This window comes from Octopus sinensis, linkage group LG26 (assembly GCF_006345805.1).
Source record: "Octopus sinensis linkage group LG26, ASM634580v1, whole genome shotgun sequence".
NCBI lineage: Eukaryota > Metazoa > Mollusca > Cephalopoda > Octopoda > Octopodidae > Octopus > Octopus sinensis.
The window spans coordinates 10,899,494-10,913,739 of NC_043022.1; the positions used below are offsets into that span (position 1 = coordinate 10,899,494).

At 34.7% G+C, this 14,246-nt stretch overlaps 1 protein-coding gene across 2 annotated transcripts in view; it reads right to left on the minus strand.

Annotated features, from left to right (window-relative positions):
* Nucleotides 1-2,989: 2,989 nt before the first annotated feature.
* LOC115224670 (cilia- and flagella-associated protein 74-like) overlaps nt 2,990-14,246 on the minus strand; it is a 129,343-nt gene continuing 118,086 nt past the window's right edge. The window contains exons 33-40 of one of the 2 annotated variants that reach the window (XM_029795528.2): nt 12,665-12,824; nt 11,272-11,337; nt 10,187-10,275; nt 9,934-10,057; nt 9,729-9,844; nt 8,590-8,658; nt 7,081-7,146; nt 2,990-3,348 (exon numbers count right to left, since the gene is read on the minus strand). In XM_029795528.2, the coding sequence (XP_029651388.1) occupies nt 3,235-3,348; nt 7,081-7,146; nt 8,590-8,658; nt 9,729-9,844; nt 9,934-10,057; nt 10,187-10,275; nt 11,272-11,337; nt 12,665-12,824 (804 nt within the window). In that variant the 3' untranslated portion in view covers nt 2,990-3,234. Of the gene's footprint in view, nt 3,349-7,080; nt 7,147-8,589; nt 8,659-9,728; nt 9,845-9,933; nt 10,058-10,186; nt 10,276-11,271; nt 11,338-12,664; nt 12,825-14,246 lie in introns of those variants that run through there. The other variant, XR_005003893.1, reaches the window with a different exon arrangement.

Below are 14,246 nucleotides of genomic sequence, written 5' to 3' on the forward strand. Positions count from 1 at the left end.
TACATACACATACATACATACATACATATACATACATATACATATACATACATATACAATACACATACATAATATACATATACACTACATATATACATACATATATATACACACACATACATATATACACCCACATATATATATACATATATACACACATACATATACATACATACACACACACACACACACATATATATAAGTGTGTGTGTGTACACTCATACAAGGAGCCCCCATAAAAAAAAATCAAAAGACTCTTAAAGAGATGGTAATTCAATTTTCATTTCTTTTTAGATTTAACCTACTGGAAGTAATCAGACAACATATTGAACAGGGGAAATTTTTTTCTAAATTGCTACAGGACATTAGAAAATTTTGTCTAAGTACAAAGACAGCTGACCCATGCAAAAGCGCATTGTAACTAGCAATGTGCTGGTCACATGATCACGTATTCATATTAGTCGGTATAAACATACATACACTACATATGTGTATACATGCATGCATGTATACATATGCCAACACACGTATTCACATTTAATCATGTCTATGCATATGTTTACATTCATGTAGGTTTTTGTGTATATACACATGATCATGTATGTGCATGTGTGCACTCATATACACACTTCTACATGTGTGTATGCATACTTATATGTAGACATATATACATATGTAAGCTATAGTAAAAGAAATTTGCTCAAGGTGCAGTAGGAACTGTGTTATTGCAGACCTCTTTAATATGCTTCCAAACTTACATTCACTTGATGTCTTGGATGTTTTGTAGCACTCACAGCAGCAACCCTTTCAGAATCGTGTTTGATATTTACTTATAAATGTTATCTGACCAGAATATTAAATAGCAAACTTACATTCAGTCTTGTGCCTTTAGGGTTTTATTTTGGGCATGCATTAAGGGTACATCAGCACTGAGGCAGTTGTATAAGTTAAAGATGAGATGTTGACTAAATTAGCCGTAATATTTAAAATATACAACATCAAAATGCAACATTGTAATTGTAAGGAGAATACGTTTGGACATGGTTTGATTTAAGGATACTGAGGAGCTGTTTCATGGATACCCATCAAAATTATATTACTGGGTGGGAGACGACATCAGTTGAACAATGGCTGGTATTAAAGGAGTAAAATGCAGTCTAAACTATCTAGATATCAGAATGGGGAGTATGGAATTAAGGATGAAATAGAATATAAAGTGTTGTAGCTAAACATAAGTTACAACTTCAAAAAGTTACAAAGTTTAGTTGAAGAAGGAAGACGGTTTCATGGTAGGTTAAAAGGTGAGTATAAATAAAAGATTTTCATACCTTTGTGGATACAAGAATGGTATCTGATTGCATCGTTTTCATCGTTTTTATGTTGCTTTTCACATTCCAGTAGAGATTGGATCAGACTTCTATGGCTAGATGTTTTTCCTGACACCAAGCTTTGTGTTTTCAAGCAAGTTACTTTTATTACATTTGGTCACAACACATGATAAAACAACCGAGCTGTGGGGTTTACAGGAGAATATTGTTGCTCGAACAGTTAGGTAAATCTTGCAGAAACAGTTTCTGTCTACCATTTTTGACTCTTGATGAATTAGTCACTCAAAGGCCATTGTAGAAGACACCCAAATAGTCATGCAGTAGGATGGAACCAGAAACGATGTGGTTGGGAAACGAACTTCTTAATCACACAGCCATTCCTATTATGATCTAAATTAAGCAAGAAATAATTAAGGGTGTTAATCTAGCAGGTTAAACAACTGTTCTGAGACTCCCTGGTATAGATATGAAATCGATACAATTCTGTATGGTATGACTGAAGAATGCCAGAGTTGTCTCCCGTACTTGCTGTAAATATTTAAGTAACGAATTAATATGATCTTTTCTTCATATTTCTAAATGGCTTTTTCACTACACTGAATATACTAAGACCGACCTAACAATTGTTTTTCATGCAGAGGACGTCTCTGAGTAATTATCTCGAGTGTTTTATTTTGCTAAGCTTATTTAAGTTAAGTCTGGTTTAAGTAAAAGCAACAACTTTAAAACCTAACAAAATAAATGCTGACCTTATTTCTCACCACTCGGTGAAACGTGTATTGTGAACATATTCCAGGGTTTCTAAAATGAGCATCTTGATACAAAATTTATGTCTTTCTAGTGCTTATCTAAGGGTTAAAAAAAAGGGACTTTCATTTGAGGCATTTAGTTACAACACTTTATATTCTAAATTCAAATGTTCTGGATTGACAATATCACCCAGAATAAAACAAGACTTCTATGTTGGTACAATAAAATAAGAGGTGTGAGCCAATTAAACTGACTACACCCTCTACTCCACAGGATTTGAATCCTGGTGTGCTTAAAGTTCTCATTAATTGTCTAGTGATCCTCTAACTTACTGTAGTGATGTGTACTTGTAAATAAATGGCACTTGAAGAAATAAGATTGACACATCTTAGCAACGACATAGCTTTTTGAACCAAGTTTCCAACATGTTAACAACATAACCATTTTCTGGGTATAAAAATGATTGTTCACAGCACAAAGCCACAAATTACTACTAAAAGAGTCAAGTAGTCAACTGAGTCAAGTTCAGTCAATTTCTGGACTTCATCAACCTTGAAGGTAATGTTGACTCTAGTTAGATTTGAACTCAAAATGTAAAGCAATAAAACTAAATAATGTTAGGGTATTTAGTCTATCAGTTCACCACTTGAGTAACATTTATTTCTAATTTTGACATAGAAATATTTGGAGAAAGTGTACAGTTGATTGATTCTGACTCCTCCCCTAATCAGTCTCAGAAAGTTGAAATGTCAAGTTTAGGTCTTATCATTATTGCCACTCTGACCCCGGCCTAAATCAGAAATGGAACCCCTTGCCCATTGGCAAAATTTCATCCACATTCAAATTTGAAGCTATCTGCTGACAAATTCTCTGAAAACCTATAGGGGAATAAAAATCACTTTAAGCCTTAATAGTAAAAAATAATTTAATATAAATTACATACTTATTAAATCTGTAAAATTAAACATTCATTACTTCCTCAGCACTGAAAGGGTCCTGCAGTTTCTGAGGTATTTGGATTCTGCCTCGGGCATTAAAAAGGTTTCCCTTTATTTCACTGTAAATAAACGCTGCAGATGAAGAAATATTTCTTGTTTTGTATTTCAGAGAGAAATATACAAATGAATAGAAATTCATGGAGAACCTGCATGCTTTGCTATGGTGTACAGTTCAGAAGTATAACTGCGCATAAATATATTTTTATTGGGTAGACGGTGGTGTCGGAGCCTTTCAGATTACATGGAAGAATTGTTTTTATGGAATATCCAGGCTGAAAAAAATAAAATAGACATTGAGATTTGATTAGCAATGACAGAGTTTGTTCTTCCTAACTAGTGACCTATTCATCCCCAGACTTGCTTCAAATTTCAGTAAATTTCAATTCCTAAGGTCTCAATTCATAAGTGTTAGTCATCTATTATGATTCCATTCACACCCAAGATGCATTGTGCAAAGAATTCATTGACCTGAATACATAATTATGTTGAACCATAAAAGGATGAAAGGTGGACTAAGTTGGCCTTAATGGGCATTTATACTCAGAGTATAAAGGACTATAAACAAATATCGCAGGTATTTTGTCCAACATGCAAATCATTGTGCTGATGGACTGCTAAGATGCTTTACTCAGACCACCTAACAACAACAAGTTGTATAGTTCCATTCAATTTAACTTTTTATTGTTAAATTGTATTACTCTCACTGATATCTCGAAAGGCCTGGGTACAAACTCCCTTCTTCAATCCAGACCAGTGCCCCCACAGAATAAAACAAAACTCCCCAAACGTTTGTGTGATGCTCTGATGAGTTATAACTGTTGTTTAATGATCTCACATTACTTGCATATGAAAAGAAAGCTGGCTGACATACTCAATACTGCTTCTTTTCCATCAGCCTCATAAAGGGATTTGAACCCAGAGCACAATCAGAGAGAAACAGATGTTAATCATATATTGCTTTTGGTAATAATATATCCCAACACATGATTATCTATTTATGGCTAGACAGACTGATCTTGGTGATGATGCACTTGATGGGATTCATTCAATATAGTTTATTGTAAGTGTTCAATATCTAAATTGTTATAATATATGTTGGAAGTACTCAGTTGTTAAATTATACATACTGAGTACACATTAACTAAACTCTCTGTGATGCTTTTAAACAAAGAATAAAACTGAAGATATGTGATATATCATACACACATTAATATTTTTCATATGACAATTGACTGGTAAAATGTAAAAGATCAAGCTATATATCTTTAAGTTTATAGTATTCATTAGACATTGACTTGTATAAGTCTTGCCAGCATGGAAGGCTGGCATTAAATGATAATGATGATATGTATACACAGGCCCAGTGGTTAGGGCAGCGGACTCGCGGTCGTAAGATAGCAGTTTCGATTCCTTGACCGGGCGTTGTAAGTGTTTATTGAGCGAAAACACTTAAAAAACTCCACGCGGCTCCGGCACAGGGTTGTGGGGATCCCTGCTGTACTCTTTCGCCACAACTTTCTCTCACTCTTTTTTCTGTTGGCCTGCTCGCTTAGCCAGCAGGGTGGCGTCATTTGAAGGCTAAAACAATGCGAAACGCAACAACATCTGACAGCCTGGTCGGTCATGTGATATATATATATATATATAGAGAGAGAGAGAGAGAAAGAAAGAAAGAGAGAGAGAGAAAGAAAGAGAGAGAGAGAGAAGAAAGAAAGAAAGAAAGAGAGAGAGAGAGAGAAAGAAAGAAAGAGAGAGAGAGAAAGAAGAGAGAAAGAAAGAAAGAGAGAGAGAAAGAAAGAAAGAGAGAGAGAGAAAGAGAGAGAGAAGAAAGAGAGAGAAAGAAAGAGAGAGAGAAAGAAAGAGAGAGAGAGAGAGAAAGAGAGAGAGAGAGACCAGTTCCAGTCAAATCATTTCACTTATGCCAACATGGAAATTGGACACTAAATGATGATGAGAGTTCAAGTCTAGCCTTTTGTATTTTTTTTAAATATGGCAGAATTATATTGGAGATAGATTCTTTGATGCCATTCTCTACTTTTTAGAATAAGGATAATAAGCATATAGAAAAATATTACAAATGTATATCAAAGAATATAGTTTTCAAAGATGTTCTCTCCTAAAATTTCATTGTCAGTACAACCTATTGAACTTCACACCATTATAAAGATCAAAGCTTTAGGAAAAAAAATGCAATTTCAAACAAAAATATATATTGCATGGTTCTAAGCAAAACTTCCTATAATCTTAAAGTTTTCAAAACTGTTGTGGAATTTTTAATGAGTACTGTTAATATACAGTAATACTATGTAATATAAGTATTCAATAGTTAAAATGCATATAGCAATACTATACACAATGGGTACTCAGTAGTTAAACTAAACATAGTGATTACTTAATAGCTAAACTATATATAAGTAATTACATAATAATCTCCTAATATAATAACGAGTGTAGTGTTTTTATATATTTGTAGATATATATATTTGTCCAAAATCATGCAAGATGGAGGGGGAGAAAGAGTAGTATAAGTGAAGGGAGAGGAGAGAAAATAGTAATTCAGTGAAGAAGTAGTGAGAGTAATATCCATGATTGAGATGGGGTGAGAGAAAACAATAGCAATTGGGGAGAGAAAGTGGCAAAGAGAGCATTGTGTATCTTCTACAATAATAATACTCTTGTGTATTTCTCCGCCACAACATATGAATGAGAAAGGAAAGGGTGATAGATGAATAAGGAAGGAAGGGGTGGTAGCAAACTTGCATTCCAACTCTGCATGAATATATGTGTGTGTATGTAAAAGGGAGTCATGGGAATGTTTGTGTGTGTGTAATCGAAGTGGGATGGTGAACATTTAACACTGAAAAGAAAAATCAAACAAGGGAAGTATGTGAATGTATGTATCTGATTATTATGTACCTTATTTATATATATAAAATACTACAATTAGCTGTCATTTGTGACAGCACGGGGCCAGCTAGTTAAATTATAAATAGCTATGCCTTACAGACATAATTGTATGGTTAAAAAGTTCACTTTGCAACTACATAGTTTTTGGTTCAATCCTGTTGTATGACACCATGGGTAAGTGTCTTCTACATTAGCTTCAAATCAGCCAAAACTGTGTTAGTAAAATTTGGTAGATGAAAACTATGTGGAAGCCCATCACAAGAGACATTTCTGTTCTTGCCACCTGGTTTGAAACCATCAGCTGGAAGAAGGCTATTCTCAGACTTAAAACTCTGCTGAAGATACCAAGTGTCTGAGGTCCTGACACTAGGTGTTTGTCCTTCTTCCTATGACTGATCAATACATAAAAAGGAGAGATCATTCATTAGTTAAAGTATAAATTTTTCTGCAAATGCAATATAGACAAAGCGTTCTGTTTCAAATGAACCCTGTTAAGTCTTTCAAGGATCAGATAATGATGCTGTTGTTAAATAGGGTGGTGTGCTTGGCCTAAGAAATAAAAGTGTAGGTATAAATATTGTAAAAATATATTCTAAACATTTAGTTTATAATCTGAAATATGTGAAATACTAAGAACAATAACGATTGGATATAAAGAGAAATATCTGTAAATACAATGACTTTGTGATGGACTTTGTTGGTAACAATAAATTCATAGGGTAGCTTGTGGCTGAGCTGGGTAAGAGTAGAGTGGCTGTGAGGAATAATGGATCTAACATTTGCTCAGATCATTTAGTTGTAGATAGTTAACTACTCACTACCAAGTGGAAACACCACTATTCCTTTCTCTTCCTCTCCCTCAGATGAAGGGCAAGGAAACATTTAGATTTTCTACTCATAATGTTAAATAAACTTATTTGTGAGTAAAAGCAGAACTGTTAGCACACGTAAGAAATAAGGAACTTTAAAACAGTGACTGAATCACCACTCACAAAACTAGTATCACTACCACTACCATTATTACTTCCAGTATTCATATTTCTCTTATGAATATGTTTATCTACAATAAAAATAATCTGAAAATTTCTATTATTTACCTTAGAGCCATGTGGTGGGTTCCAGGTTAATATCACTGTTTTCTTTGAACCAGAATCTAAAGATGCCTGGAAATAGAGCAAAAGATTTCATCATTATTCCCACTACCACAATTACAAACAGTGGTATCAACACCCTTTACCACCACTTCTCTCTCATGCACATACACTCTCTCCTCAAGCACATATTCTCTCCCTTACATGTACACATGCATGCACACACACACACACACACACACTCTCTCTCTCTCTCTCTTTGATACCAATATATTTCCACGTGTAAAAGATTATTACTTTGATATTTGTTGCAGAAACTGGGTTTTGGTTTTTCAAGAATTACTATATCTGCACCTATTTGAAAACCACACTGCATACTCCAACATGCAACAAGTATGGTAGTGTAGGGAAACAGTTTAATGGACTATCTAGAGGGAGTTTTTCTACTCTCTTCTGCTTAGTACCAGCCCTTGAAAACATTTATTTAGGCTGGCCACAATAAGTCAGTGAATGACTGTTATAATATCAGTCAGTGAAATTGTGTCAGCTGTCCAAATATATTTTGAGTAAATGACTTTTAAACATGACAATCACTGCTTCTTGAGTTGATGGAGTCTTGTGGCACCAATAAAAAATATTCAAAGTTTGTATCACCTCACTGTGATTTTGTCATGTCAGCTTACATAGCTGTAAATAAGAACCTCAGTGGTGGGTACAGATCGCTGCAGACATGACAGAGCAGTGGATGATAATCAGTGTCAAGTTGAAATATTCCTTTATTGCTGGGCTACTACGGAAGTGTTTCTAACATGGTCCTGATTTAAGTATTTCTCTTTTCAGCAAGAGAAGATAACAGAAAGTTGCTCTAGTAGCTAGCATCAAACCAATGTCCTATTGTCAATAGAAAGAACTCTGTAAAATACGTAGCTGTTTTCTATAGCGTGTGGTTCTGAATTTAGTCCTATTTGTGAGTAAAAGCAGAACTGTTAGCACACCAAACAAAATGCTTCACAGCATTTCTTTAGGCTTTCAGTTAGATACTGCCGAGTCCAACTTTACTGTTCATCCTTTCAAGGTTAATAAATTATGTAGCAGTTCAGCAAAGGGGTCAATGTAATCGACTTCCCCTCCCCTCAAAATTGCTGACCTTGTTCCAAAATTAGAAGGAACTGCACTACATGAAGGCAGAGTCCTTAGCGTTGTTCTCCAATAATTCAACAGGTAATAGAATAACTCCCTCCCTCCATCAAATCATAACTCAAGACCAAGGTCAAGCAAGATGTAAATTAATTGGTTGATATCAGATTGAAACAAAATATGGGTCTTTATAAGCAGATGAGACTGATAAAGCTGATACCCAGCATGAACAGCTGAAAATCATTGTCTGCAGAGTTCAACATCAGCTAAGAAGGAACTAAGTGGGGGAGTATTATTTGAAGGTTTGCAATAGAATGAACTCTCCTAAAGATATCCAAGGACCCTATACATATTACTTAACATGTAACCTCTTTTTACCTTGTATGGATCTATGCTGAATCCTTTCGATGTAAAATCACTGGTGACTTCAAAGGAAAGCTCTCCTCCCTGTAGGATATATTCATTAATGATAGTTAAAAAAAAAGAAGTAAAATTGCAGAAAATATATACTTAGGTGGCAACATATTCTTTTAAACAAATGAATATTACAAACAATAGCTATTTATTAAATTCTACCATGATGAACATTTTGATTTTTTCTTGATTTTCCTATATAACTGAGTGGTTTTGTACTTTCTATCACTTCTGTTTGGTTATGTAACTCAATTTTCTGAGTTGGATCCTGTGTCTCAGATTCTCTTCTATGAGAATCTGGTTGGGGTGACAGTTCATAGTGGCTAGCCACATGGTCACAGTGGACGAGGAAGTATCTCGCAGAAATGGAAACTGACTGAGGTATAGCTTGTAAGGTTCCCTGAGATGACCTGAGCAAATACTAACAAATGGTGGATGAAGCAACACACTGTAATTGCACATGTTCCTTTACCTGACCTATCACTATGGGAAAATGATGTTGTTATGGAAAATAAATTTTGACTGCCTTAAATTTCATTTCAATACTTTATTTAAAGAAATTTTACAGCCATACCACATCTGTCTGTTTTAAACATCATCTGCAATGTCACATTCCGAGTAAAACTGACATATGACACAGATATTAGGTTTCTACACATTTTCTGTCTACTAAGTTTCCTTTACAAAGCTTAGGTCAAGCCAAAGCTAAAGTAAAATGTCACTTTGTGGGATTAAATCCAGAACCATGTGGTTTCAAAGACAACTAGCTATGCACACACACACATTTCATTTCACATTGTGTTGTATTGTGTGTGTTACATTTCACATTGCTCTAGCCTACTCAGTTGAAAATGAGAGAGAGCTCCACCAGTCCAGTTTTGGCGGAGCTCTCTCTGCCTCCATCTGTCATATCCAGGATATTTTATTGGGTCAAAGGGTGGTAGGGCCAAGAAGATTTTTGTGTCAGCTCACGACTAGACAGGCATCTAAAACAGTTAAGCTAAAACATGGTACATACTACATACTTATGAGTGGTGGCAAAGGGGCATATAAATATATATATGATTTTAAGCTACGATAATGATAGCAATAAATGGATCTACCTTTTTTTGGCTTGAAGATATGGTATTTATGATGCTTCCAAATGTAAGCTCTTTCTTTACAATGCTACATTTATCTTGTTCAAATATACTCTGTAGATTTACAACAATTGTGTCATCTGAAAAAAAAATAACAAATCAATAAAACAGTTGCGGAAAAGATACGTTTTATATAACTACAACTGAAGTGATATACTGGGCAGCTTACCTTGCATTTGTGATAGTGCTGAAAGGCCGAGAGATTCAATGACAGGAACTGGTTTATCATGTTCATCAAAGAAAATTGAAGTCCCCTTTCCTTGACCAACAACTTGGAAAGAATGGACACAGTTCTGAAAGAGAGAAGTTTAAAACTGAAAAACACAGGTAGTGCTGTTCGTTTTGTCTCGATTAAGATAAATATATGGACTCTTATTTTCATATGTACATGGGGAATTGGGAGGAGAGAGAATAAAAGTTACCTTTTCAAAAGTGTTTATTTTCACAATATCCGAGAAGGATTTACTTGTGTGGTCAGGTGCAAATGTTATAGTGATCTCTTTGGTGCTACCTACGGGAAAAAGATGTCAGAGAAATAATACTTTTTTCTTCCTCTAAAAAGTAGTAACAGATTGGTCAGGTGTTATCAACAGTGAATGGGACTTTAGCTAGTTTCTGCAACAAACTGATGGTCCTTATTCCAACAGACTCTGTTCATGGCCAAAGTTCACTATTCTGTTTATAAGTCCCATAAATATACATCACTCAAGTGATAAATAACAACATTACTGTTATATTGATATCTAACAGAACCATAAAACCTTAATTTTTTGGTGATTGGGAGTTTATAGTCAAATTCACTACAAACTCCCAATCACCAAAAAATTAAGGTTTTATGGTTCTGTTAGATATCAATATTACAGAAATGTTGCTATTTATCACTTGAGTTTGACATTAATTTTATCAAGCTCAAAGATGGAACACAAAACTGGCCAGGATTGGATTTCAGTTCAGAACATCAAGCAAAATAACTCAATACTGCTAAGCATTATGTTAGATGCTTGTGTTGTGTGTGTGTGTGTGAGAGTGATATAGTGTGTGTGTATGTATGTGGTGTGTGCACATACACTTGTGTATGTGTGTGTGAGACAGAGTGTGTGTGTTTAAAGATATTAAAGTTTCATGTATTCTGTTTATGTTACATATGGTTAAATGAAAACTACATCTGCATCTGTCATTATTGATATCACTTTTCATCTTAAAGCTAAATAACAGAGGTGTTACATCTTAAACTGACAACTAAAAAACCTTTCAAATAACGAGAAGGCCTCTATGTTGTTACTTGATCTGCAAGAAATAACACCCAAACTTTCCTCAGATCACACCCTTTCTTTCTTATTTTCTGTTTTAAATGACACATTGAATAATGTAGTCTGGAGTACTTTGAATAAGAATACTTTTGATCATGGGTCAGCTCAACCAGAGCTGGTTTACTGACTTAGACAAAGAGAATAAGAAATACACAATCTTAATAAAAGACAGTAATATAGTAATGGTTTCTCCTTACCAGCTGCAATCTGTCCAGAACTAGGGACCAAGTCAAACACATTCAAGCCATTATAATTCTGTATGCCTACAATAAAGAAAATTATATTTACAGAAATGAGTTCCCAGAGTGAATTAATGCTTAGTGTGGCAAACATGCTACACTTTTGCTAAGATAAGATGTAATTGGTACTTATTATTTTGACTACAGATAAACAAAAAAACAAAAATATTGGACTGGAAGTTTTATAATATTTGAAAAATAAGTCTGCAATTATTTAATCATTATTTTCACGAGTTTCTGACTAATGTTGGGTCGCCGTGAGGAAAATGTTTCTTTCTTAAAAGTTAATGTTGTTCTGTGCAATCACTTTTCTGACAGATTAGCTTTCCTCTGAATGGTTCAACTCTGGCTGAGACAATCAGAAACATGCCAAAGTATTGATAAGCAGAGATACATTTTTAAATATTGTATAGCTTTAGACAAATCCCAGCACAGTAAGTTCTTATAACAGCAAACAGAGGATGGACCTTTCAAAAGTGGTTGGTATTCTTACAGGGGTTTGTTTATAATGATGAAATGCCATCACTTCCACAGTTCCCACAGTAATGAGGGTAGACAAGAAGTGTAGTATAGGCAGGGGCAGGGTCACTGATCCTGAGTCACCCAGGCAATAATGTTGTTCATTGATGTTGCACTTTGAGAAGTGATGGCTGTGTCTAAGAAGTCATACTCAGACACGAGCTGACTTTCATTACATTGGCAAGTATGGTGAAATCTATGTTCTGCTGAAGACAGAAACATAGCTGGAGTTGTTTCTCAAACTTGTTGAAACAATAAAAGTAATATTACCATATTTTAACGTATATAAGGAACCCTCTAACTTTCTGGTGTTAAAAGTTGGGAAAAAATAGTTTTGTAAGGGATTATAATACTATCCATGTATAAAAAAACTTACATATTTTTTTAACCTAATTTTTGACTAAAAATGGTTCCTTATACACGTTAAAATACGGTTATGTCATTAAGAACTGCAGAATATTTACTAATTAATTTTGATGTTTACATGCAGAGTTGTCTCCCATACTTGCAAAATAATTAAAATAATATTAGCCATTGAGTTAATGTCTTGCCGCCATGCAGATATTTCTAATTAGATCTATAATACACACAACATTAAGTAGATTAATAATAACTTTACAATATGCAGTTTAATCTTGTGCATGCTCTGTGTCTACCTTCAGAGGTAAGAACTTTGCAGGCATTTTTGGACAGTTTATATTCCCTAACTTTCAAAGAAGACCAGCGTTAGTTTCCTTATATCTTCCTGTTTACTTTATTAAAAAGAGAGAACAACAACAACTGATAAAAATAAAACACAAAAAAAAATTTTTTTTTAATTGAAAGTTGTTACCAATGAAAGGTTTTAAAGGTTGGTGTGGAAAATTCTGTCGAAGGGGTCTGTATATGGTATTAAGCGGTTGAATGTTCCATTCAGCATCTTTGGAATATTGATCAGATATACTTGCCAGTTCAATGGTGAAGTCAATACTAATTGGTGAGAGATTCTGGATCTACAAAATATAAACACAATGTCACATTCTTCATATCTGAACACATATAATTCTAGTCTACTCTCATCTTTGTCAACATAGCAAGCCATTGATTTTAACTTAGGATCTGTCTTTCATCTGATATAGCCAGCATTGATGTATCTAATATTAATTCCCAAGTTTATTATTTATTACATCAAACAGGAGGATTTGAAATATAGAAGACACTTCTCCAAGGCACCATGCAGAGGCACTGAACCCAGAACCATGTGGTTGGGAAGCAAGCTTCTTACCACACAGTCATGCCTGTGCATACATGGGCACCATTCAAGCGTGATCATTACCAGCATTGCCTTACTGGCACTTGTGCCCGTGCTAGTAGGGTGCCAAGAGCACCATCCGAGTGTGATCGTTGCCAGAGCAGCCAACTGGCTTCCATGCCAGTGGCACGTAAAAGGGCACCATTCGAGTGTGATCATTACCAAAGTCGCCTTACTGGCACCTGTGCTGGTGGCATGTGTAAAAGGATTCGAGCGAGGTTGTTGCCAGTACCGCCTGACTGGCCCCCATGCCGGTGGCATGTAAAAAGCACCCACTACACTCTCGGAGTGGTTGGTGTTAGGAAGGGCATCCAGCTGTAGAAACTCTGCCAAATCAAGATTGGAGCCTGGTGCAGCCATCTGGTTCGCCAGCCCTCAGTCAAACTCGTCCAACCCATGCTAGCATGGAAAGCGGACGTTAAACGATGATGATGATGATATATAATTCTTTCAACATATTTTCAGTAATTTTAATAATAGCCTCAATGGAGAAGCAAGCCAGTATTTTCTCATAGACAGTTGTGTGTAGCCCTAGTGTGTTCACTTCTTGTTGTAAAGATATAAATAACAGATAAACATTAGATAAAAACTCTCAAGATAGAAGAGGTAACAAATATATTACTCATTTTCAAAGATGTTCTCCCTTAAGACTGCACATTCATCACCATCTCTATGGAATTACACCACCTCAAGAATTAAATATATCAGTAAATATACAATTTCAAAAAGAAATGACATATTTCAAAGTTGTCTATAAATTACAACAATATACTTTTTAAAATAATCCCGGAATTTCCATGGGTATTTGCTAGTAATAATTAGAGTTTTCTATTATAATTTCATTTGTATCTAAGATATATTATAAGAATATTATGTCAACTCTGGAATTTAACTGGCACTTTATTTCATTAATCCCAGAACAATGAAAAGTAAAGCTAACTTTGCAGAATTTGAACTCTAAATGCAAAGGACTATAAACTAAATATTACCTGACATATTGATGCTGTAATAATTTGGCTACACATTTACCAAGTCCGAATTCCAGTTTTATGATATATATAGTCAATCTTGGTAAAATATGAGCCTGCAGCCAAGCTTTACAAAATTATATTTTCATACTCTA